The sequence below is a fragment of the Sus scrofa genome, chromosome 1 (assembly GCF_054392235.1).
Source record: "Sus scrofa isolate SSC_HxYL_T2T_F1_AM1 chromosome 1, Sscrofa_HxYL_maternal_Yorkshire_Landrace_v2.0, whole genome shotgun sequence".
Lineage (NCBI taxonomy): Eukaryota > Metazoa > Chordata > Mammalia > Artiodactyla > Suidae > Sus > Sus scrofa.
In genome coordinates, this window is record NC_139383.1 from 168,920,913 (window position 1) to 168,946,359 (window position 25,447).

General features: G+C 39.9%; 1 protein-coding gene across 1 annotated transcript; it reads right to left on the bottom strand.

Moving 5' to 3' along the window:
* Nucleotides 1–1,182: 1,182 nt before the first annotated feature.
* Nucleotides 1,183–24,760, bottom strand: SERPINB12 (serpin family B member 12). Its single transcript, XM_021075294.2, has 8 exons — nucleotides 24,715–24,760; nucleotides 15,950–16,135; nucleotides 13,765–13,899; nucleotides 12,867–13,007; nucleotides 10,315–10,432; nucleotides 7,486–7,628; nucleotides 5,829–5,996; nucleotides 1,183–3,929 (listed from the first exon to the last, which is right to left on the bottom strand). The coding sequence occupies exons 2-8, from the start codon at nucleotides 16,115–16,117 to the stop codon at nucleotides 3,525–3,527; spliced, it is 1,278 nt and encodes a 425-aa protein (XP_020930953.1). The 5' UTR covers nucleotides 16,118–16,135; nucleotides 24,715–24,760; the 3' UTR covers nucleotides 1,183–3,524.
* Nucleotides 24,761–25,447: the final 687 nt, after the last annotated feature.

The following is a 25,447-nucleotide window of genomic DNA, read 5'->3' on the forward strand; positions in this document are numbered from 1 at the left end:
GGCGCTCACCCCCCTGATTTGCAGGCTCTGGCTGGTTTTCTAGCCTCTTAGCAGCCCACTGATTGACAGGCTCTCTCTGCCTCTGGCTGCGTATCAAAGGGTCAGTCTCACTGGTGTGAGAAGCATCAAGAATCACAGGCTCCTAATTTTGAGCCTAATTCTCGATGTCTCAAAGGCTTCCATCCAGCATAGTCCTGTTGAACCGAGTCAGAATCCTCTTCTGTATGGATGGCCTGACTTTCTGACACTCTAAGCAGAGAGAGCAGATGGAATATACAAATCCAAGAACACTGTCACCAGGGCGCTTTCTGCCCTTGTCCCACCAAAAAGGACTTTGCTTGTAGTAACTAAACTGCCTGGTGTGGAAAGTGCAAATGCCTGTCTTCTCCTTCCTGAGTCCTACTGGGGGGAGGGGGGATCATTCAGCCTTTCAGTAGCAGCAGAAATAAAACAGATTGCTAAGAAAGACAGCAGCAAGTACCCAGTATAGAGATGGGTGTCCAAGTATTTAGATGGACAGAGATCTTGTGTTTCTGGACTCAAGGGAAGACAGTGGTGAGGGGAAAACAAGGGAGCATGAGAAGGTCACCCCTCAGCCATGCTTCTCCATCCAGCCCCATCAACTTGCAGTCAGCAGAAATGTTTTATTTATTCTGTTGGCTATCATGCTTAGATTTCAGAACTGTTGTGAGTTTTCACTTTTTTGTATGCCTTCATAGGGTAGAAAGTTGGGAAAAATTATTACCGGCCCAAGATATATTATCCCACATAATTGAGAAGAATTGTTAGCTTTATAGGGAGTATGTATTTCTACCTTTTTGGATGAAAAACTTTATTTTGTCTTTTGGTTTTGGGGTTTTTTGGTGTCTTTTTGTCTTTTCTAGGGCCACACCCATGGCACATGGAGGTTCCCAGGCTAGGGGTCTAATAGAAACTACAGCTGCCAGCCTACACCACAGCCACAGCAATGCCAGATCCGAGCTGTGTCTATGACCTACATCACAGCTCATGGCAACAACAGATCCTTAACCCACTGAGCAAGGCCAGGGACCGAACCTGAAACCCCATGGTTCCTAGTTGGATTCATTAACCACTGGGACACGACGGGAACTCCTGTGGATAAAAAACTTTAAAATTAGATTTATGTCACTAAAAAAATCTGTTGGTAACACGTCATAGATATTTTAACTAATGACAAAAATGCTTTATTCGCTAGGAAACATTTTAATCAATCAAAGATCAGTAAAGAATGTAAGACTTACAAAAAGATTAAAGAATCACAGTGCTTCTCATTATTGCAAATAGATATATTTTCCCCTTATGATTAAAATACTGAAAAATCCCAATACAAATAAGAAAAGGTGCTTATCAAGGGGAAAGAATAGGAAGAAGAGCAATGCCAGACAATGAAGACCATGGTTACTCTCTCAGCATCCAGCTGTGATGCCAAGGTCAGCATGGAATCAGCCCTGAAAATGTTAACCCCAGAAGGGACTGAAGGAGAGGCGAGGTATTTAATTATCTGAGATAAATTTGACTGGTGGGACGTGCATTCTAGGTGAAGGACTTGGAAGAACAGCCACGTTCCCAATGAGAATTTTTTTTTAAACCAAGAACAAGTTTCGACAGTGAGAAGCCTGTATGCAGACATGGCCCTTGACTCTCACAGAACAAGATCACAGAAGGAGGAAAGTGGGGGGGAAGCACATGAAGTTAACCTACCTCCTTCCCCTAAACTGCCACAGCCACACTTAACCAATACAGTGGCAACTGGGAGGAGGACAGTCATAGGGCAGGGAAACGAAGCCACAACCCAGACCAGAAATTCATCTTTATGGAAGAGAGGCTGACCCTTTCTTCGAGTTAGACGTGTCAGCAGTGGTGCCAGAGCGTGCAGCTAAGGCAGAGCTCAAGAACTCAGACCAAAAAGTTCCCCTTGTGGCTTAGCTGGTTAAGTAAGAACCCTACATTGTTTCCATAAGGATGAGGGTTCGATCCCTCACCTCACTCGGTGGGATAAGGATGTTGCTGTGGCTGTGGTGTAGGCTCTCAGCTGCAGTTCCAAAATGACCCCTAGCCTGGAAACTTACATATGCCACAGATGTGGGCAAAAAAAAAAAAAAAGAAAGAAAGAAAGGAAGAAAGAATGAGAAAGAAAGAAAGAAAGAAAGAAAGAAAGAAAGAAAGAAAGAAAGAAAGAAAGAAAGAAAGAAAGAAAGGAAGGAAGGAAGGAAGAAAGAAAGGAAGGAAGAAAGAAAGAATGAGAAAGAAAGAAAGAAAGAAAGAAAGAAAGAAAGAAAGAAAGAAAGAAAGAAAGAAAGAAAGAAAGAAAGAAAAGAAAGGGAGAACGAAAGAAAGAAAGGGAGAACGAAAGAAAGAAAGGGAGAACGAACAAAAGGGAGAAAGAGAGAGAAAAAGAGAGCAAAGGAAAAGAAAAAGAAAAAAGACATAAAAAAAAAGAATTCAGAACAACACATCAGAAAACAAATGTCGAACCCTCCGGTGCCAGGCTTTCAGTGGACCCCAGCTTGAGAGGACACCAACAGCCTCCCTGACAAGGGTTTCCACGTGATTCTGCCCAGGCCCAGGCCTACTCTCACCAGGCCTCTGGGAGAACAAGTCAGTCCACGTGACCAGAGCGCAGACAGAGGGGAATGAAGAGCCCAGCAGCTCACAGTGAGGGCAGCCCTCCTCACCAGCCCTCCATATGCAGAGAATTCTCTGAGGACTGGGGTGAGGAAGAGATGAGGCGGGGGGAGCACTTCCTGATGGCAGTCTTGGAGACTCAATAAGGAACACAACTGAGACTCATCCCCTTTAAATCCACCTGCCTCTCTGCTGAGTCAATGTCACATTCACAAGGCAAATACCATTCCCCTGCTCTGTGCAAAGTGCACCTTGGGAGGTAGAGGCGGGGGTCATACATCCTGGAGCTCTCACTGAAACCCACCCAGCCCTACTTTCTCCCAAGTGACACATATCTCACAGGGCACCTTCCAAGCAGCAGAAGATGGAAGAGGAGGGGTGGGGCATCTTGCCCAGCGAAGCAGCATGATTTTAACTGTCTGGTGAATGGAGCTGAGTTTCCAAAACACTTTCCATTTAAACGTTTTCTCTTACCACCCATGGTAAAGTGTTTCTGAGCTTCCTAGAAGTGGTCTAATGATTTGAACTCTCAGGATTCCTTCACAAGGAGGCAGGTGACTTAGAATCAATAGCATCCTCAATTATGTTAAACTTCAGGTCACAGAGGGTAAATTTATTTGCTCAAATTTATATCCTTAGTTTAGGATATAGAGAGCAGGGGTCCTTCGATACTAGTGGACTTGGATGAAAATCTGCTACAGGATGAGAGAAAGGTCAGAAAAGCCTGGGCCAACAGCTGGAGGAAGGGAGCATGGAGTTGTGATGGAATTCGGTCTCAGCTTTAGAGTTTAGCAAAAATGCAAATGACCGTGTTATACTGGGGGAAGACTGTGTGCCCATTTTTCTCCAGCTCCCATGTACTAGACAGTAAGCTCCTTTCAAGGAGAGCAGACCCTGCCATAGAAGAGCATGGTTTGGGTTTTGTTATGTCTGATGAAAAAGAGAAAAGGGTGATTAGCATTAAAGGTCTCCCAGGAGGGTGAGGACATTTCCAGGCCGACAGCCCCACTGGCGGCGACTGCCTGGGTGCCGTTTTCATCCACTTCCACAAAGGTTTTGTGGACCACTTTAGACAGGTACAAATTGGGACTTGGAGAGATTCCCGTAAGGTCAGCCTTTGTTTCATCAAAGACATCCGTGATGCCCATGTCCTGTAAGATAGGATTGAGGTCGTAGCTGTCTTCCAGGGTAAACTGGGGGAAGGAGACAGCTACTCTTTTTTCTGACATATTTTCTGAACTGCTCCAGGCCATGATTTTTTCATAGGTGATATTCCTTTCAAGCTGCAAGAGGAAGAAAATAATGTTCAGGATCAGATGATGAGCCTGCAAAGGATGCCCCCAGTACTTCCAAGGGCCTGGGTTTATTTCCATAGTTAGTAACAAGCCTCAAGATCTTTCCCTGAGCCTCAAAATTCTCTGGTTTCCTTTAAAACTCCTCCAAGCTTGACAGGACACTGTAAACCAGCTATAATGGAAAAAAATAAAAATCATTTTTAAAAATGGATCAACTTTAAAAAAAGGTTATACACTAAAAAAAATGGATCAACTTTAAAAAAAGGTTATACACTAAAAAAATAAATAAATGAATAAATAAAATAAAACTCCTCCAAGAAAATCTCTCTTTCCCCTTTAAAAATCACAGGATAATTTGGGTTCCAGTTTTCTTTAGTGTCTGACAGGCTAGTGTTCATAGCCCAGCAAAGCTCGTTTGATTAAGCTTGGTGAGCCCGACCAAGCCTTCATAATCCGAAGTTAAACCCCCTGTTCTATAAATGAGAGATAATACCATCAGGGTTTTGCAAAGATTAAACAAAATAATAAATGTAAATAAATTATCACAGCCTTGGGTATATTAACTATACTTCAGGAGTTCCTGTCATGGCTCAGTGGTAGGTAACAAACCCGATTAGTATCCATGAGGACATGGGTTCAATCCCTGGCCTCACTCAGTGGGTTAGGGATTCGGCGTTGCCATGAGTTGTGGTGTAGGTCACAGACACTGCTCAGATCTCACCTTGATGTGGCTGTGGTGTAGCCCAGCAGCTACAGCTCAAATCGACCCCTAGCCTGGGAACTTCCATATGCCACAGGTATGGTCCTAAAAAAAAAAAAAAAAAAAAAAAAAGATTAAAAAAAACTACACTGCAATAAAACTTAAAATAAAACAAAGGTATCACAAAAAAAATGATGTATGCAAAGTACTTAACACAGTGCTGGCACATGATCAACTTTGAATAATGGTTATGATTCTAATTGTTATATCTGTTCTTGCATCTCCCTGTATTTCTCTCATTTTCTCCCCAGGACAATAGGCAGCTAAGCATCCCCCGCCTTTATTAATTCCTATCTCACAAACAACCTGCTTCAGTATCAGCATCTCCACTTCTGTCAAGGCACATGCATCAAAAAAGAAGATTCTGCTAAAGGCCCTTTAACTGAGCCACAGCAAAATAGTGTAAGAGGCCAGAGGTCAGGGAGTTCCCGTCATGACTCCGTATTTAATGAATCTGACTAGAAACCATGAGGTTGCAGTTTCGATCCCTGGCCTTGCTCAATTGGTTAAGGATCCAGCATTGGCATGAGCTGTGGTGTAGGTCACAGATGCACTCGGATCTGACGTTGCTGTGGCTGAGGCATATGCCGGCAGCTGCAACTCCCATTGGACCCCTAGCCTGGGAACCTCCATGTGCCACAGGTGTGGCCCTAAAAAAATAAATAAATTTAAAAATTAAAAAAAAAAAAGAGGCCAGAGGCTGGGATATTCAGGTAAAGGGAAAATTCATTTCATTTGTAGCAATTCTCAAGTTACTCAGCATCCAGCTTCCCTGGTCTAGAAAAACAACTGCAAAGAACTATGACATTAGAGAAGAAAGTCCCCTGCAATATTTTTGGCATTTGTTCATTAGTTAACAAAGGAGAAATAAACATCTCATCCAATTCATTTTGGGGTTTTTTTGTTTTCTTTTTATTGCTTTTGTTTTGTTTTTTGTTTTTTAGGTCTGCACCTAGCCAGATTCGTTTCTGCTGAGGCATGACGGGAACTCCCCTGGTTCATATATATTCTTTGCCTCTCTGATTGCTCAGATGCCATCCTTCCTCAAGATGGTAGATGGTTGATAGTGCTGCTCTCCCCAAATCCACAATAAAATGTTTTGTAGAGACAGGGAAATGGAGACTTACCTCTTCTAGGCCCTTCAAGTTATCTGTAGAGCAAGATGGCAGCAGCACAAACATGCTGAGTGTTCCCTTGGTGTACCTCAGCTCAAGGATCTGTGCCTTCAGCTCCTCTATGAAGCCGATTCTAAATAGACCCTTTCGATTCATCATCTTCACATTCTTCTGTTCATTCTGTAGTGGACAAGATAGAAAGTCACAGGACTGCCTTGAAAAGCTCACAAACTCACATGGTCCCCAATTTCCCTGAAAACAGGGGTCCATTAAGATGAGAAGGAGCTTCACCAGAAATTCTGAGCTACATCAGTGATCCACCCTAAAAAGTCCTCAGTCCACTGGTCCGGTGGCCCTTACTTTGCCAATTCTCAATCTTCCCAAGATTTTAATAGGTTCTTCAGCTCCCAAGGCCACTTATTGTAAGCTGTCCATCCAGATGTCTACCCACAGCCTGGCCAGTGGAAACAAGCCCTGCCAGCTCTATCTTCCAGTCTCTTAGCCTCATATGACCCCCTACCCCTACTGGCCTGGACGACCCCACTGTAATATCAATGGGAGCCTTGGTTAAATGATAAGCTTCTGCATACAACTCCTGTTCCATGGGCTTCTGTCAGAGGAAAGGGCACCTCCCCAGGCATCTTAAACCTCATAGGATGTGGGGGGTTATCAAACTGCAGATGAGCATATGCAGCACTTGAGAGAATAATAGAGTGAAAGTGATGGGCTGAGGTCTGACCCCAACCCCCTTTCTACAGCCCACTGGCTTAGAACATGGGTTGTTGTTGTTTTTTTCCCACAAGCAATATTTATCACTGTGGAAGCAGTACATATGCACGGTGGAAAGTTAGGAAACAAAAAAAAATGAGAAAATGTCAACAATGGAGTTCCCGTAGTGGTGAGGCAGAAATGAATCTGACTAGTATCCATCAGGATGCGGGTTTGATCCTTGGTCTCACTAAGTGGGTCAGGTATCCAGTGTTGCCGTGAGCTGTGATGTAGGTCGCAGATGCGGCTCTGCTGTTGCTGTGGCTGTGGTGTAGGCCAGCAGCTATAGCTCTGATTCTACCCCTAGCCTGGGAACCTCCATATGCTGTGGGCGCAGCCCTAAAAAAGCAAAAAAAAAAAGATAAAGAAAGAAAAGAAAATGTCAACACCATATCTCTCTCCTTATTACCTATGTTAATAGATAATGTATATTCCCTGTTGGCTCTCTTTCTATATATGTGTAATATACATACATAGTTATAAATCACATACAAGACACAGAATATAATATGTATAATCCATATTTGCCTTTTTGTAAGAAAAAACGTGGGTTTCTAAGGAAAAAATTCACCAATGTGAATCCTGATGAATTTGACTAAATAACTTACCCTTTGTGTTTGTTTTTTTCCCCCCTTCTCAACTCCTAGATGGTACTGATAATAACACCAATTTTCATGTTATTTGGGGGAAGAAAGGAAATGTGAAGAGAAAATGCTCCGTGCAGTGCCTGGCATGAAAAGCTTCACAAACTTTAGATACTGGTTTTTATTAGTAACAAAATGCTCTTATTTTAAATGTCACCCAGAGAGCAAAATCTTAGATTTGATATACATACTGCCAATCACACTTAGTGGAAATTGTGGGTGGATTATCTAGAAAACTGTGTGCTCTGATATAGTACCTCACTTAGAGAGAAAGGTGCATCAACTGTGTTTTCATTGTCAAAATATTCTTCCCACTTGGCCTTGAAGTAAACGGCATTGACCAGCACCAGCACAGTGGCATTGTTGATAGTGTCCTTGCTGAAGAGTTCCTTGATTTTACCTTTGAAAAAAAGAGGTTCATGGGGTTAATAGATGTAAACTATTGCATTTGGAGTGGATAAGCAATGAGATCCTGCTGTATAGCACAGGGAACTATATCCAGATTACTTGCGATGGAACCTGATAGAGGATAATGTGAGAAAAAGAAGATATATGTGTGTGTGTGTGTGTGTGTGTGTGTGTGTGTGTGTGTGTATGAATGGGTCACTTTTGACAGAACACTGTAAATCAACTATAATGGAAAAAATTAAAATTATAAAGTAAAAAAAAATAAAAATAATTTTAAAAAATTAAAAAAGAGGTTCCAGAGAATATCCTGAATATGAATTGTAGCAAAATCACTCACGAAGACAGAGTTTTTTAAATTCAGTTTAATATCCCCAAGGCTAGAGCATGTCTGGTTCAGGAACTAATCCAAGAAAATTCAACCATTAATAATCCTGAGGGGGTGGAAGTGGAGGTAAGGGGAGGGATTACGGGGGAGGGGAATCCAATTCGGAGCTTTGTAACTGAGAGAACCTCCCAAGTTTCTATCACTGTGATTGGAACTTGCCATCTGTCACTTTATCCCATGGTTGAGTCTTTCAAAGTATAGGTGCTGCCACCTAATTATGCTATAACCTCCTTAGAAAAAGTTCTGTGTACATTTCCTATCTCAAGCACTCATCACAGCAGAATACATACGCTTAATATAAATAAAAATGCATATGCTAGACCTGTGCCCTCTCTCATTCCATCCTAATCCATCATGAGAAGTGGATTACTATTATCTCTCCTTTATAGAAAAATAAACTACGGCCCATGAAATGTGAGTACCCACAGCCAAAAAGCAGCAAGTGGCTGAGATCCGTCCAGCATCCTCTCCATTCTTGGTCCAGCTCTGGACTCCCATCACAAACACACAGCCCTACAGCAGACTGGAAAAGCCTATGCTATCAGGCAATGCTCCATTTTCAGTATGCATCCTTTTCCACTTTAAAATTCTAAATCATCAGTTACTTGAATGCATGCCTAGGCCTTAAGATGAGAAGCCTCCCCACCTCAAGAAGGTTTCTATTAAATCCCATAGTAATAGATGACGCTGACATTACTGCACTTGTTAACTAACTGGGTTAAGTAAGGAATAAGTAGATATTCATGCCTTGGTACGATTTTTTTTTTTTTTTTTTTTTTTTTTTTTTTTTTTAGTGAAGCAGTTTTCCTCTTGGCAACTGAATGGAACCTTGAAGGAATAGGAATATTTGTGGATTGTGGAGGAAGGAAGGAGAAATAACTTTGCAGTTTAGAGGCTTTCTCCAAGAAAAGATCAGTCAAGGCAGTTTCATATGAAAAATTATTCCTGGGAGTTCCCATAGTGGCGCAACAGAAACAAATCCTACTAGGGACAATGAGGTTTCAGGTTCGATCCCTGGCCTCGCTCAGTGGGTTAAGGATCCGGCATTGCCGTGAGCTGTGGTGTAGGTTGCAGACGTGGCTCAGATCCCACGTTGCTGTGGCTGTGGCATAGGCCAGCGGCTACAGCTCTGATTCCTCCCCTAGCCTGGGAACCTCCACATGCCACAGGAGGGGCCCTTAAAAAAATAAATAAATAATAAAAATTATTCCATTTATAACAATGGAATTCTTATTAACTGACAGAGAGTATAAATTGGTACCACCAGTCAGGAGATGTAATCACCCTCTTAGTTACATACACAGTAGGATACATGTATTCATCCACGTATTCATTGTGCATACTGATGAAAAGATACATACCAAAAAAAATTTCGTTCTTATCAAAATCTAAACATTCATCTACAGTAAAATGGATACATAAGTTTAGTATACTTGTATAATGAAATACTACACATTAATGAGAATGCACAAATGACAGCCATATGCAATAATATGACTAAAAAACTCTGCTGAATAAAATAAGTCAGACAGTAAAGAATACATGTGGTATGGTTCCACTTACACAAAGTTCCAAAACAGGCAAAACTAATGTTTAATGTTAGAAGTGAGGAAAATGGCTATCCTTGGGAGAGGAATGACAAAGAAAGCAGGAGTGGGTTTCTGGTAGTGTTCTTTTTCTTTCCTTCATTCTTTAAAAAAAAAGAAAAAAAATCTTGGTGGTGGTTATAAAGATGTGTTCCCTTGGTGAAAATTCACTGAGCCACACTCAAGGTCTCCTGTTATAGTGTTATATTGTTATAATAGAACCGATATATTGTTATATTCAGAAAGGGATAAATAAGGATGAATAAAGTCCTGCTTGGTTACAAAAAAAATTATTCCATTTATGTTGAACTCAAATTGTCTCCACTTAACACCATTACCCCTTCACTCAGAAAACACCTCTAAATCTACCGAGAAATTGATAAGAATTAGGATTTTATTGTTTCCATTTCTCTCTGAATAACTAGATCCTCTTCACAATCTTTCTACTGATCCTTTAAGATATGGAAATAATTGACATCCTAGTGACATTTTACTTGGTTGAAGTATTTCATCTTCATGATGAAGCAAAGAACCAACGATAAATGCATCAAAGCATTTTAATGGTTTTTCACCTTCAAAACAAGCTCTGGACCCAGTCCATACATGTAAGCCTCTGGTCCTGACAGACTAGCAATGAAAAAGCTGGGCTGACTTTTTTCTTTGGAATAGAAAAGAAAACCACCTCTAATATGTTGGGTCTTTCTTACCTTGGGATTGAGAGTCAACCCAGAAGTTAATCTCTTGTCTGGATTTTTCAGCGTCATTCCGAAAATCAACACTTTCAATCGTCGTGTGGTAAAACTGAATCACACCTTCTAAGTATTCCTAATAAATTGGAATGAATGGAAATAATACAATAAACTATATAATTATGCTAATAGGAGTGAAGCAGTCATGAGGAGCCTAAGGAGAAACTGTGCCTAGTCATTTAAATCAGATGCCTGTGGTCTCTACCTATGCCAGGTCTTAATTAGCAAGAAACATCTGTGGCTATAGTGACAACTTAGGGTATAGAATGCTTATTCATGGAGCTGTCCGTAGTTACGAGGACACAAGTTTTCCTACCAGATTTAGACATTTTATTTGTGGAGACCTCACAAGACAAATAGCAAGAAACTTTAGAAACCTTGCTGTAAAATGCTTCTATTTTTTAAGAATAAGAAACCTGATGAATGATTCCAAAGTTTCTATTTAGGGTGATGAAAAAGTTCTAGAAACAGGGTGATCATTACACAACATTGTGAATGTAATTAATGCTACTGAATTGTATACTTAGAAATGACTACAATGGAAGTTTTTGTGTTTTAGAAATTTTACTACAATTTTGAAAAATATTTAATGTAATATACAAAATCATTGCAGTGTATATTTTAATAAATTAATTGTATATTATATAAATTTATATTTCAATAGTCCTAGTTTTAAAAAAAAGCATATAAAATTTCACTTACAGGAGTTTGATGGTGTCTTGTCTTATATTCACGTCTTTCAGCCATTTGATTTATTTTCGTGCATGGTATGAGGGTATGTTCTAGTTTCATCAATTTGCATGCAGCTGTCCAGCTTTTCCCAGCAATACTTATTGAAAGACTGTCTTTTTCCCATTTTATGTTCTTGCCTCCTTTGTCAAAGATTAATTGACCAAAAGTGTCTGTGTTTATTCCTAGTTTCTCTATTCTGTTCCATTGGTCTGTCTGTCTGTTTTGGTACCACATTGACTTGATTACTGTTACTTTGTAATATTGCCTGACGTCTGGGAGAGTTATGCCTCTTGCTTGGGGTTATTGTTCCTCAGAATTGCTTTGGCAATTCTGGGTCCTGTGTGGTTCCATATAAATTTTTGGATTGTTTGTTCTAGTTCTGTGAAAAATGTCATGGGTAATTGGATAGGGATGGCATTGAATCTGTAGATTGCTTTGGGTAGTATGGCCATTTTTACACCATCAATTTTTCCAACCCAGGAGCATGGAATATCTTTCCACTTCTTTACATCTTCTTTAATTTCCTTGATTAATATCCATTGACAGATGATTGGATTAGGAAGATCCAATATATATATTGGATACACACACACACACACACACACACAATGGAATACTACTCAGCCATTAAAAATAATAATAATGCCATTTGCAGCAACATGTATGGAACTAGAGACTCTCATACTGAGTGAAGTAAGTCAGAGAGAGAAAGACAAATACCATATGATATCACTTATATCTGGAACCTAATATATGGCACAGCTGAACCTTTCCACAGAAAAGAAAATCATGGACTTGGAGAACAGACTTGTGGTTGCCAAGGGGTGGGGGAGTGGGATGGATTGGGTGCTTGGGGTAAACAGATGCAGACTATTGCCTTTGGAATGGATAAGCAATGAGATCTTGCTGTGTAGCACTGGTAACTATGTCTAGTCACTTATGGTGGAGCATGGTAATGTGACAAAAAAGAATGTGTACATGTTTGTATAACTGGGCCACCATGCTGTACAGCAGGAAAAAAAAAATAATGTATTGGGGAAATAAAACAAAAGAAAATAGCAAAAAATAAAAATAAAAAATAAATAAAACATTTTAAAAGAAAGAAAAAAATAAAAAATAAAATTTCATTTTCATTGTAAGAGAATGTACTAATTTTGGTCAAAGTAGGATACCGCCTCCTACTGGGCCAGCCCTAACCCTTTGTACACCACCTTTGCAATAGGTCTCACCCCTTGTGTTTATTGCTAAGTATGTGGCTCCTTCTAGAGGCAAGAGAGAAAACAGAAGCCCAGATTCACAGGCATCCTGGTCTAAGTACAAAGCTGTTTAGCCACAGAGACAAGCCTTGAACTTTTTGGCTCCAAGTCCTTTGGCTACACCTCACTGTTTAAGTGAGTACTATTTCATAGGGAGGTGATCATGGCATAAAAGGTGATTTTAGAGAAGTGCCTTTTTGGGGGAGGAGGGACCAATAGGAACAGTGGTTACCAAGTGCATCTACCAGACCCCTTGATTGGGAAAGAGGGTCATGGGAGAGAACATTACCAAATCCACACATGCTCCGTAGGCTGGTGGTCACATGACCCTCTTTCCACCTCTAAATTGCTCATTTTTTAAAACTGGGAGGAAGGCAACAGGTGTGGGGGAGAAAGGGGTGGGTCCTGGACATCCCTGTCAGGTGTTTGTGTCCTAGACAGCAGGTGAGTAATCCAGCTACTTGCTGGTTTTTAGCTAGTCAGTGATACAGTAGCTTTAATCACCAGTCATCCCTGACTCACCGGACAGACTGGGAATTCCTGCTCCCCGTAAAGCCTGTTGGCGATACTCAGGGTGTAATCAACTTTAATCCTGTCTAATCTGGAGAGAAGCTGCCCGAAGTAGCAGCTGAGCAGTTCACTCGCATCACTTGAAGACTTGGCCTAACAAAAGAAAAGACAAAATGTGATCTTATGGGAAGTGTTAAAACATCACTAATGCAAGTTGTCATTTCACTTTGTTTACATGTAAGCGAGCAGAGAAGAATGGAATGGAGGGTGAGAAGTGGCCCCAGTCTTGGCTCCCAGGCTGGTGTCACGATCACCCAGGAAACATATATCTGGGGACTCCGCAGTGCACACCGTATCTCAGACCAGCGTGCCTTGTTTTACTCCGTATTCAAAAAGATTCAAGAAAGAAGTCATCTTCTCTTCGCCCTCCTCTTAAACTATTTAACACAGGGGGATACAGAACCAGGAGAATATCTTTACTCCTGTTATAAGACAACAAATAAAAGTCTTGTGTGTCAGTACAGACTTCAGCAGGAAATAGAACAGGCAAAAGTGGAAAGAGAAAGGGAGGAGTAGCTGCTTCCTCCCCCTGCTGTCTACTGACTTCATCCTCAACCACACTCCATCCTGGAGATCTGGCACCAGTAAACATAGATCTGAACTGGGGCTATAAGGTCCTTTATCTCGAGCAGAAGATGCTAGATCCTACTCTTTAGGAAGCTAGCTTACTGCCAAGGACCTATAAGATGTATAAGAAAGAAGTTGTGAGTCATCTGGGGTTGTTGCTATGGATGCTACTGTTGATGACAGTCAGGACCTAGGCCTTGGGGATAAGCAACCACGGCCAAATATAGGACATTCAGAATGAACAGTTTGTGAGGAAAAGGGGCAGGAGTGGATGGCAGCTCACCTGCAGAGTCAGGGACCCTGTCGTTTCCTTCTGCCCTTCCACAGAGCTGTCAGCATGCACTTTGTGTTTTTCTCTTTTCAGACAGGGACCAGGTTCTTTGCTTTCATTCTGGGAAAATTCGTCGAAGTGTAGCACCTGTGTGATGATGGAATGGGGTCTTTCAGACAGTACAGACAGCAGGAAATGTGAATCGCTTCAGAAACATTTCTATAATGTGGCAGTGACAGTGATCACATTGTCCAACCAAACAATCAACAATGGTTTAAGGAAAGTGGATTTTTTCGGACTAGGACTGTGAGGTGGAATGGAGGGGAAGTAAACTACATGCTACTCCCTGGGACTTCATTTAAGAATGAATGTAAGTAAACTAAAAGAACATCAAGGCATCCACAAGCCACTTGTGGCTATTGAGTCGGCCTGAACTGAGAGTGAGTGTAAAATACACACCATATTTTGAAGACTTAGTATGAAAAAGAAAAGAGCGTAAAATATTTCATTTAAGTGTTTTAACTAATGTTGATATGATAATATGGTGGATGTACTGGGTTAAACAATATATATTGTTAAAATTAGTCTCACCTATCTCTTACTATTTTAGTATGGCTCCTAAAAACTTTTAAATACATATGTTGCTTAAATGATATTTATATTAAACTGCACTGATCTAGAGCTTCATGTCAATCAAGCAAAAGATAGGTTATCCAGAGCTTTGCATAAAGATGAGAAACAAAGGGGCTTCTGGCACCACTCAGATCAGTTCTGCTGGCAGGTGACGCCCAGTGCCTGGAGAAGGAACATGTGAAACCCAGCTTGGAGGACACCAAACACACTTGATATAAGTTTGGCTAGTGGAATAATACTCCAAATAAGAATAAATGAATAAAGTAGTGTGATGCTAGAAACATTCTGCTTCAATCTAATAAGTCACTCCTCCATGTCAGGAACAGTGGCTGTGTTCATACTTAACCCCTGTGCTCCGGGCCAAGTCCTGGGAAGTATAAGACCTGGTCTCAGGAGTCTGTAGTTTACTGGGGGTGTTGTTCCTATCACTTCCATTTATTCACCGTACAAATTTGCATTGGGTGCCTACTACAAGCCAAGCTCTGTTCTAGGACAAATATTCCTGCCTTCTGGGAGATTACATTCTAAAGGGGGAGGCATAGAAAAAATAATACCCATTATAATTAATTACTGTAGACAATATGTTAGAAAACAGAAAATGCCACATGAGGGGAGGGAGCTGGAATAAGAAGGAAGCTTAGGGTGCTGGGGTCCAGAATGCAGTGTTAGATTGCAGATCAAGATAAACCTCATTGAGAAGGTAAACTCTCATCAAAGTCCTGGAGAAGAAAGTAAGCTACAGATGAGTTTCCTGGGGAAGAATCATCATCAGGCAAAGGGAATGGAGCAAGGAACCTAAGGCAGCAGTGGGTATGGAATTCCCAAGGACAGGGTGCAGTGTGGCTGGTGTGAGGGGTGCTGGTAGAAGGGGGATGGAGTCACCAGGTTATCTGGATTCAGATCCCCAGACCCTCATGGGTCTGAAAGGGCTCGGGCTTCTATCATTAGTGAAATGGGAAGTCCAGGTTTTGAGCCAATGAGAAACAGGATCTGACTCTGGCTTTAAAAGGATCTTTGAGACACCTGGGTTGAGAACACTGTCTGTGGAAGCAGAGCTGTACCCAGGAAGAAAGGGCAGAGCTCAGGAGGGGCAGAAAGCACATGGGTCCTAGATCTCTTTCACAGGAAAAGCCAGCAGGCATTTCTGACAAAGTTGATGTGAGAGAGAAAGAAAGAAGTCAAAGAGGACACCAGGATCTATAGCCACTAGATACATAACTGGTGCTTGATAGATGTTTATTCAGTGGAATGAGTGAGAGAGAAAAACCTGTGCACACACTAAAAATTCCTGGCAATATTGGTATCGATAATTACAGAGAGAAAGAGCATGGGATATGCAGACAGCAACAGAGAAGGTGATGAGAACAGCTATCAGACAGGTGAGGTTGGGGAGGCATAGTAAGCAGTTGGAGGCTTAACTGAGCCTTGTTGGATGGACAAGAAAGCAAGGAACAAGGCGGGGACATTGAGGGAGGTCCTGGCTCCTGTGATCCCAGGGCAGAGTGGACAGCTAGGCTTTTGCCAAACGGGTATTAGGGACTGACTCTGAGCCCTGGATCTGCACCTTGTCGATCTGATGTGCACTGTCATTTCTGGCCCCCAGGCGGACCATGCCAAGGGCAGCTGAGATGCTCAGAGGACAGAAGAAGATGTTCTTTTGATAATCATCTTTGCTTATCTTTTGGAAAAGATCAAAGCAAAATTTGCTGTTTGCTGTAATCAGTGAGTCCATCGTGAATCTGATGACAGCCTAAAATCAAACCAAACCAAACAAAACAAGAGGAAATGATGATTAATTAGAGCACAGTTCTCATTTTCAATACCTGAGATAAAATCATATGCATTTAGTCAATACATCATTAAAAACTGGGAAACTAAGGTCACCAGCCTCCTGGTATGTAGATGCTAATGTTGATACAGACAGAGATCTATTTTCACTCAGTGGTGTGCATTAGTTTCCAAGGGCTGCCACGACAGATTACACCAACTGGTGACTTAAACAGCAAAAATGGATTCTCTCACAGTTCTGGCCAGAAATCCAAAATCAAGGTGTTGGCAGAATTTGTTCTTTCTGGAAGCTCTCAGGGAAATCTCTTTCATGCATTTCTCCTAGCAGTTTTTGGCAGCAATTCTTGGCTGGTAGAGGCCTCTCTCTATTCTCTGCCTCCACCTTCACATGGTCTTCTTCCCTGTGTCATTGCAGTTGTGTGTGTGTGTGTGTCCATCCAAATTTCTTTTTCCTTATAAGGACACTAGTCAAGATTTAATCCCAGCCCCAACACAGTATGACCTCACTACATCGGCCAAAACCCTACTTCCAAATCAGCTCATGTTCACAGGTACTGGGGATTAGGATTTAAACATATCTTTTGGGAAGCATGATTCTACCCACTTTGTTGTAGAACTTCATTATTCAGGTAAGCAAAGCCATGGTCAAGTTATCCATCAAGGAAATAACATTCCACCTCCTCGTTCACAGGCACTATCAGGTTCTGCCTAAGTCTTTTGCCTGTAATCTTGCTCCCCTCTATGTCCTGTGACTTCGGATATGCCCAGCCAGTTGTCCTGGGCTGTGCCCTTTGCAACATTCTCACCTCCTTTTGGCTCATTCCATATACAACCTGCAGGATGTGAGGCACTGCCGTCAGTCATTAATATTAATCAAGAGATAACAGACCTTGAAAGATGTGGGGGGTTAGAAGTCCTTTGGTTTAACACCTACTCTTAACAGTGTAGAACCACAGGTAGCAGTGAACCAAAGCAAGAAAGTGACTCATTTGGGACAGAGTCCTTGCCCCCCCCCCCCAATAATCTATTCCAGAAGTGTCAAGGGAATCCTATGTAGATCTCACCTGGGACTTATCCCTCTCAAATGCAATGTCTTTTCTTGTATCTTTTGTCCTAAGGATATTGTGACTTTCCAAGATGGAAACAAAAGCCCCTTTATTTTGTGTTTTTATCACCAGACACAAGGTACATGGTAAGCATTAAGAAATAGTTACTGCATTGAATTAAATGGTGTACGGTGGTTTTAGCATCTTCCCATTTAAATATAGACCTTTTTAGTTTATAAAACTAATTCAAAGAGTTCCCATTGTGGCGCAGCAGAAACGAATCCGACTAGGAACCATGAGGTTGCAGGTTTGATCCCTGGCCTTGCTCAGCGGGTTAGGGATCTAGTGTTGCCATGAGCTGTGGTGTAGGTCACAGATGCAGCTTCTATCTGGCATTGCTGTGGCTGTGGTGTAGGCCAGCAGCTACAGCGCCAATTAGACCCCTCGCCTGGGAACCTCCATATGCTGCCAATGCAGCCCTAAACAGACAAAAGACCAAAAAAAGAAACCTAATTCAAAAAGATGACAACTTCTTTAAAGCATACCAGACATGTGTTTTATATATATTAGCTTTAATCCTCCTTTGCAAGGGAGATATTATCACCCCCTTGTTATGGATGAGAAAACTGAGGAATCAAATCCCACTTGTACTTTGCTCAAATTAAGTGCTCTTTCTACCGCATCTACTATTTCTACTAAGTTGCCCTTCAGTGTAGAATAGGCTGGGCAGTCTCATGTCTGTTTCATGTTGATACTTTCCTCCTTTTTTCAGCTTATGGCTTTTTTTTTTTTTTTTCAACTTTTTAGAGTGTATGGAAGTTCCCAGGTGAGGGGTCAAATCAGAGCTGTAGCTGCCAGCCTGCAACATGGGATCTGAGCCATGTCTGCAACTTACACCACAGCTCACAGCAATGCCAGATCCCCCACCCACTGAATGAGGCCAGGGATCGAAGCCATGTCCTCGTGGACTAGTCGGGTTTGTTACCGCTGAGCCACAATGGGAACTCCAAATGGTTTATTTTTAATCTCACACTTTTTTCTGCCAAATTTGTACATAAGCATATTCCTCATTCTGTGCTATTAGAGCTAAGTTCAAATAGGTGTTTTCCAAGAAACATATGTCCTGGGTGTGTCTGGAAATTCAATAATGCCTCACACCTCAGAAAGCTACACTTGCATGTGTTGAAAAATAACTTCATCTCTAACACAATGTTTCTGTAATAACAGCTCATTTTAAATATGTAGTAAACAAGTCTACTAAGGAAGTAGAGAAATCAAATAAATTAAAAAATATCTGAACAGAGGGGATTTCACAGGCTTTTGTTAAGTCATAAAATTTTGGGTGACAGGTAGTCTAATATTTTTTTAAGGCCTTGGCTATACAACAAAGGTTGATATTTAATCATAGTCTTTGGCATCAAAGGAAGAGAAGGCAATGTTCATTCTGGCTATTTGTTCACTGCTGTTTAAAAAAAGACTAGGTGGAGGCTCCGTGGATTAAGGACACGATGAAGTCTGCATGAAGATGTGGGTTTGATACCTGACCTCACTCAGTGGGTTAAGGATCCAGTGTTGCCACAAGCTGCAGTGTAGGTCACAGAAGTGGCTCAGATCCAGTGTCGCCATGGCTGTGGCATGGCTGTTGCCTCAGCTGCAGCTCCAATTAGATCCCTGGCCCAGGAACTTCATATGCTACAGGTTTGGCCATAAAAAGAAAAGAAGACTGGAGACAAACTATATTGAAGAAGAAAAAGGTTTTGGATTAAAAGACTGAATGATCCCACCCTGGACCTTTGTACCCAGCTATTTGCTCAGAGTCACCCCTTGTGCCCCAGTGGAGATGTGCCCCTGGCTTCAGAGTGGAAGGGTGTTTCTTCTTGGCAGGACAATGCACAGACTTGAACAATAAGTATCTTACCTGCTTTAAAGGAATCAATATTGCTCACTGCAGCCAACTCCCTTCCTCCCAAGTTTAAAAAAAAACAAAAACAAAAAACCTGAGGCCAGCAGAAGTGAGGTGACTTGTACACAATCACATGCTGGCAAAGAGAAAAGCAGGGCTAAGATCCTCCCATGCCCGTGCCTGGTCTCTGATGGAAGATGCTTCTTTTTAACACTCCTTTCTAATTCTGGGACTACCCTTACTCACTCGGTGAGCTGCAAAGCACCTTCCCCTCCAGACTCTCTCTCTCTGTGCCCATTTATGCATAAAGAACACAGAATCTGCACTAAAGTTGGTAAACTTTTCACAAGTTCCTTAACCTGGCTTCAACTCCTATTATGTTCTCATCCAGAAACAGTTCCCTTTCCTGAGTGTGCACCTGATTATATCCCATAGGCTGGCTTCCATGACAGACTAGGTAACTTCACATTGCCTGCCTTTCCAAGGGAGAGGTGAGAATGGCAGGAACAGAAAAATGGCCCAAGAGCTGCAGTGAATATTATAGGACTCAATGTAAGCTTCTGTAATAGGGAAATCCTTCCTGGCTTTTTATAAAACTCTAAAATATGGACAACAGGAATGGCTTAATTAAATGTCATCTGGCAATCATCTTCTGAGGGTTTTGGGGGTTTGTTTGTTTGTTGTTTGAGTTTTGAAATTAGAAACTGGCCAAATCTGACAACAACCTACTTTATCAATAAACCAACATTTATGAAGTTTTCCCACTGGGTTAGTCACTGCATATGAGAAAAACTGAACAAGACATAGCCTCTGCCTTTGGGAAATCCATGCTCTATTAGCACAACAGATATTACAATATAAGCAGCTGTAGCAGAGAGTCTAAGGAACACAAAGGAACAAGATATTAATTCATAAAATGAAGTAGAAAAGGCAAAGGAGTGTTACACAGGAAGATTTTTTTAAAACAGCTTTCATTAAAAGGTAAGCCTTCTTAATATTGCAGATTTAAGTTGACAATTAAAAACATAACACTTTTTAACATTTAATGCTTCTTAACTGTTTTCATTTGTTAAAGATAGGCTTCGATGGTCAATAAAAGTCATGTGATGATGTGTTGTTACAAAAAATCAAATCAAGTCAAGAAATTTGAGCTCACTTTTCTTGTCTTTATCAAAAATCCCTTTACATCTCTACTAATTTGAATACTGTAATGTCTAAACCACTGTTTCCAAATCCATTAGACTTACAAATAGGACCAATTTAGCAATCAATGGAAAAGGTGGAGATCTAACCCTCAGAATACTAAAATGTAACTGTAAGAGCTATTTTTCAGAGGTATAGAGCAAAATAACCTTCAGATTTTAAAACATTTTGTGTACAAATATATTTATAGCATCGCTTTCATAATAGCCAAAATTTAGAAATAACATAGAGGTCCATCAGTGGAATAAATAAATAACTTGTTGTTTAGCCATGTGATGGGATATATAACCAAAGAGGCTGACTATCTGGGATCTCTCAGGAATCATGTGTAGTGAAAACAGGTGACGCTAACCTGCAGTTTTAGAAGTCAGGAGAGTGGTCACCATGTGGGTGGATGGGGAGGAACCATGGTTAGCAACAGGTAGGGACAGTGGTGGGTTAGACTGATTCTCCAAAAAGCAAAAAAAAAAAAAAAAATCCATTATCTGAAATATTTGCCAATTTCCATGGTATAAATAGCCCCACCATGGTCACTTTCAAACTACCAACAATCCTCCTGAGATCGGGAAGAGGAAAAGCAGAATTTGCTCTTCTTAGCTGATGGCAGCAGCTTTAGGACTCATGGGGCCATGCATGAGAGGCTTCTAGGGAGCTGGAAATGTTAAATTTCTTGATTTCTTAGTTTTTTTTCAATGAATTTTATGATATTTATAGTTATATAACCATCATCACAACTAATGCACTTATGCACTTTTATATGTTTTATAATATTTTGTTTTATAACTATATATACATACATATATGTATATTTTAAAATTATATATAACTTTTTATATATAACTTTTTAAAGTTATATATTATTTTATTTTTTGTTTATTTCACCACCTCTATTTTTTATTCCTTTCTTTCTTTTTTAAAAAAATTTTTTTTTATCTTTCTAGGGCTGCACTCATGGCATATGGAAGTTCCCAGGGTAGGGATCTAATCAGAGTTGTAGATGCCATCCTACACCAGAGCCACAGCAATACCAGATCCAAACCATGTCTGCAACCACACCACAGCTTAAGGCAACACCAGATCCTTAATCCACTGATGGGGGCCAGAACCCATGTCCTCAAGGATTCTAGTCAGGTTCATTACCACTGAGCCACGGTGGGAACTCTTTTTTTTTTTAACTCAATGAATTTTATTATATTTAGAGTTGTACAACCATCATCACAATTTAATACACTTGTTTCTTATGTACTTTTATATGCTTTAGAGCTATATATATATACATATACATATATTTTAAAGTTATATAACTTTTTAAAGTTATATATATATATATAATTTTAAAATGTACTGTAGATGTATTACTAAACATGGCAGTTAATTTTAAGCCATTGGAATTTTATTTGTGTTTTAACACAAAAACTAGGAGTATATTGAAAATTCAAGAGTAAATTCTCACAATGAAATTTGGCTCCAGCTACAATTAGGACATGTTCCCCAAGCATTAACAGAAGTTACTTTATGTCTACTCTGGAAAGGATCCACCACACAGAGAAATTACTGTTTGGCTAAGTCTAAACCTGAAGGCTGATTGCTGATGTAGGCTGCCTCCTAATAAGCTACAACTTGAAAAACTTGTACATAATTAACTTCGGTCCTGATTATTTTAAGATTTGAAATAACTTTACAAGAGAGAAAGGTCCCTCAAACCTCTATTCATCTCAAAGAATTAGTAATACCCTCGCCCACAATGACTCTTTAGTAACAGCTAGCACTTCATTTGAGCCTGCAATGTACCTGGCATTTCACAAATATTGTCTCTAGTTCTCAAAAAATCTCATAAGTTATAAATTATCTTCATTGTACATCTCATCATTAAATGATGCAGCTGATGTGCAAACAGGTCAATTTCGCCCAATCTCAAAGCCACTCTCCTCCCTCCTGCCCCTGCTGCCATCCAGAGCAGATAACACTACTACTACACAACGCTATTCCCTGAGTGACCCACCACACAATTTTATGGCAGAAGGATGCTTCCAGCAGGTATGTGTCTTATCTATGTCTCTGGGCTGTAGAAAGGATCCTGGGCTGTAGAAATGATCTCCCAGGGTGGCGTGTCCATCAGGGCTTTCCTGAACTTCCTCTGCCCATGGGCAACTCAGGCACCAGTTTGTCTGCCCTTCCAAGACGCCTGAGATCTATCAGGATCCTCTATATCGAATATTTACTAGAAAATCATTTTCACATTTCATTGAAATCTACACAAATGCATTATAAATATAGATTGAGGAGTTCCCATCATAGCACAGTGGAAACAAATTCAACTAGGAACCATAAGGTTGCAGGTTCGATCTCTAGCCTCACTCAGTGGGTTAAGGATCCAGCATTGCCATAAACTGTGGTGTAGGTCACAGGCGCAGCTCGGATTTGGCATTGCTGTGACTGTGGCTGTGGCCAGCAACTGCAGCTCCAATTAGACCCCTAGCCTTGGAACCTCCATACGCTGTGAGTGCAGCCCTGAAAAAGCAAAACATATGGATAGAGAGATTGAAACTGCAAGACTCCAAATGCCTTATCCCAAAGCAGGACTGGCTTGCATTATTTCATCCTTACCTCCTGCCAGCCATAGCTATATAGGGAGGAGCTGATGGGCAATTTTCATTCAGAAAAAAAAAGAAAAAAAGTCACTTTCATATCAGTAAAAATATTAAATTTTGCCTGTAATACTTCCCAAGTAGGCAATTTGTTATTTACCCTCTAATGAAGTAAAAGAAGAAATTTGTTTCCAAATTCAAATTTATTGTACAGATGACAGAATATTAGTTATGAGGTTCTGCCTCATAATAAATTTGGGGTTTCATTGTTTGTTTCTGTCTTTTGTTTGTTAATTTTTATTGAAATATAGTTGATTTACAATGATGTGTTAGTTTCAGGTGTATAGCAAAGTGATTCAGTTATACATACATACATACATCTGTTCTTCTATAGATTCTTTTCCATTATAGGTTATTACAAGATATTGAATGTACTTGCCTGTGTTATACAAGTATGACAAATTTATTTACTTATTTATTTATCATTATCTTTATGGCCAGATCCTTTAATCCATTGTGCAGGACTGGGGATCAAAGCCGCGCCTCCACAGCCACCAGAACTGCCGCAGTCAGATTCATAACCAACTGCACCAGGTTGGAAGGCCTACAAGTACAATAAATTTGAATTTTCTCTCATAATACTAACAAATCAATTGCTTTTATTTTTCCATGTCCTTTCTAATCTTGTAATCATATGTTTATATGAAACATATAATATTTATATATGTTTATATATATAAAGAACACATGTTTGTATATCTATTTCCCTTATAACTTTATCTGCTTTTGATATTTCTATCTTTATTTTCAGAGAATAATTCTCTTGAGAGCAGGTTCCATGTTTTTTATCCATATTCGTATCCCATCAATAGAGAAAACAAATGATGCTATATACAGGCAATTGATAAGTACTTATGGATTTGCTATCCTTTGCTTTTTTTATTGTAAGTAATTCTACTGTTTGAAGTATTAGATAATTCAGTATTTCATATTAACTCTATACATTCTGCAGGCAGCTGGAATCAATAGAGGTATTATATAGTAGAATCAACTTTTGATTAATTTTCTACTTTATTATAAATTGTTCAATATTAAAATATGGTTTCTTTTAAAGAAAAAAATGCACAAGTTTAGACTAGATAGATTTTCTAACAACCCAAGATATTATGAGTGAAATTATGCTGTATACTTAACTACATAGTATAGAAAGAAAAAAGCACATCCCAAAAGTATTTCATGTCTTATAATTTCCATAATTTTTACAAAGCTATTAAAACCCAAGAATGAAATTCCAGGTTCACAAAGGTATATGGAATAAATATAAAACCTGGTTATAATGAACTAAATGATAAACAATATCTATAAACAAAGAAATACTGGTAAAAGATGCAATCAAAAGCATTTCCAATGTATATTGAAAAAGAGAAATCTAAACTCATATTTACAGGTATTCTAAGTATTTTACCATTTTGTATTTCAGAGATAATAAAAGGATGAAATACATTCTGTCAAGTATGTAAAGACAGAAAAATTATTGACATCCACATTTTTAAAAAATCCATCCGATACATTAAACATCTACCCAGGTGTTTTGGGGCTGAGGGCAGTGACAAGTGTTGCTAGTATCTCCTAGCAGGTACTGCCACATTTAACAAAAATTCAAACTTCATAAAACAAATTGCTATTTTTTTAAAGACATTTGCCTTAATAAAAATGAATAAATATAGCATCCATAATGTAAAATAAAATCCCAGGGCAATGTTCATTGCTGAAAATGGTATTAGATAATGCTAGCATTTACCTTCTTGCCTTCAGAGTTGATGCTAACAGCTGGCCAGGTAAGTTTCAATCCACACCCTGTCAGGAATGGAAATATATGAACTCTGCCCCTCCCACAAGTGCATTTTTCCATGTGCTATTTTGGAATCCAGGGTAAAATTGTCATTGATTGATTTAAGGAACAAATAGAAAAGGAATGCATGTCATACATTTTTAAACAAATTCTCATGCTCTGTGCCTTCAACTGAACTACATATTTAACTTACTGTTTATGTTTTCTTTGCTATTTCCAATTGGGTCTCTTTATAGAGGCCTTGGAGTAATATTTGACACATACCCTTTCATACACACATCCTTATACTAGCTAGTGATGCAAAGAACCATTTTACTTCATATACCCATTGTTATGGACATTCTCTTATACTTGAATTTCTATAGTTTAAACTTCTTTTGATTTATTACACAGGACTTGCAAAATGTATTTTAAGCTATTTTCAATTTTTTTTTCCTATAGCAGCCTTGGGTTGGAGGTGGGATTGCTATTTAATCCATGTACTAGAATAGCCAGATAACAACAAGAGGATAGAAATTATCAAGACCTACTGATAGAAAGACTGGAGAGGTGGGGGTACTTTCTAGAAAAGAACTAATTTGCTAAGAACCAAAGGACTGATCAATTTTGTACCAACATCTCCAGAAAAAATCTGTCGTTTCCCTTTGTGCACTCTGTGACCTGCTCATCTATTCATTTTATT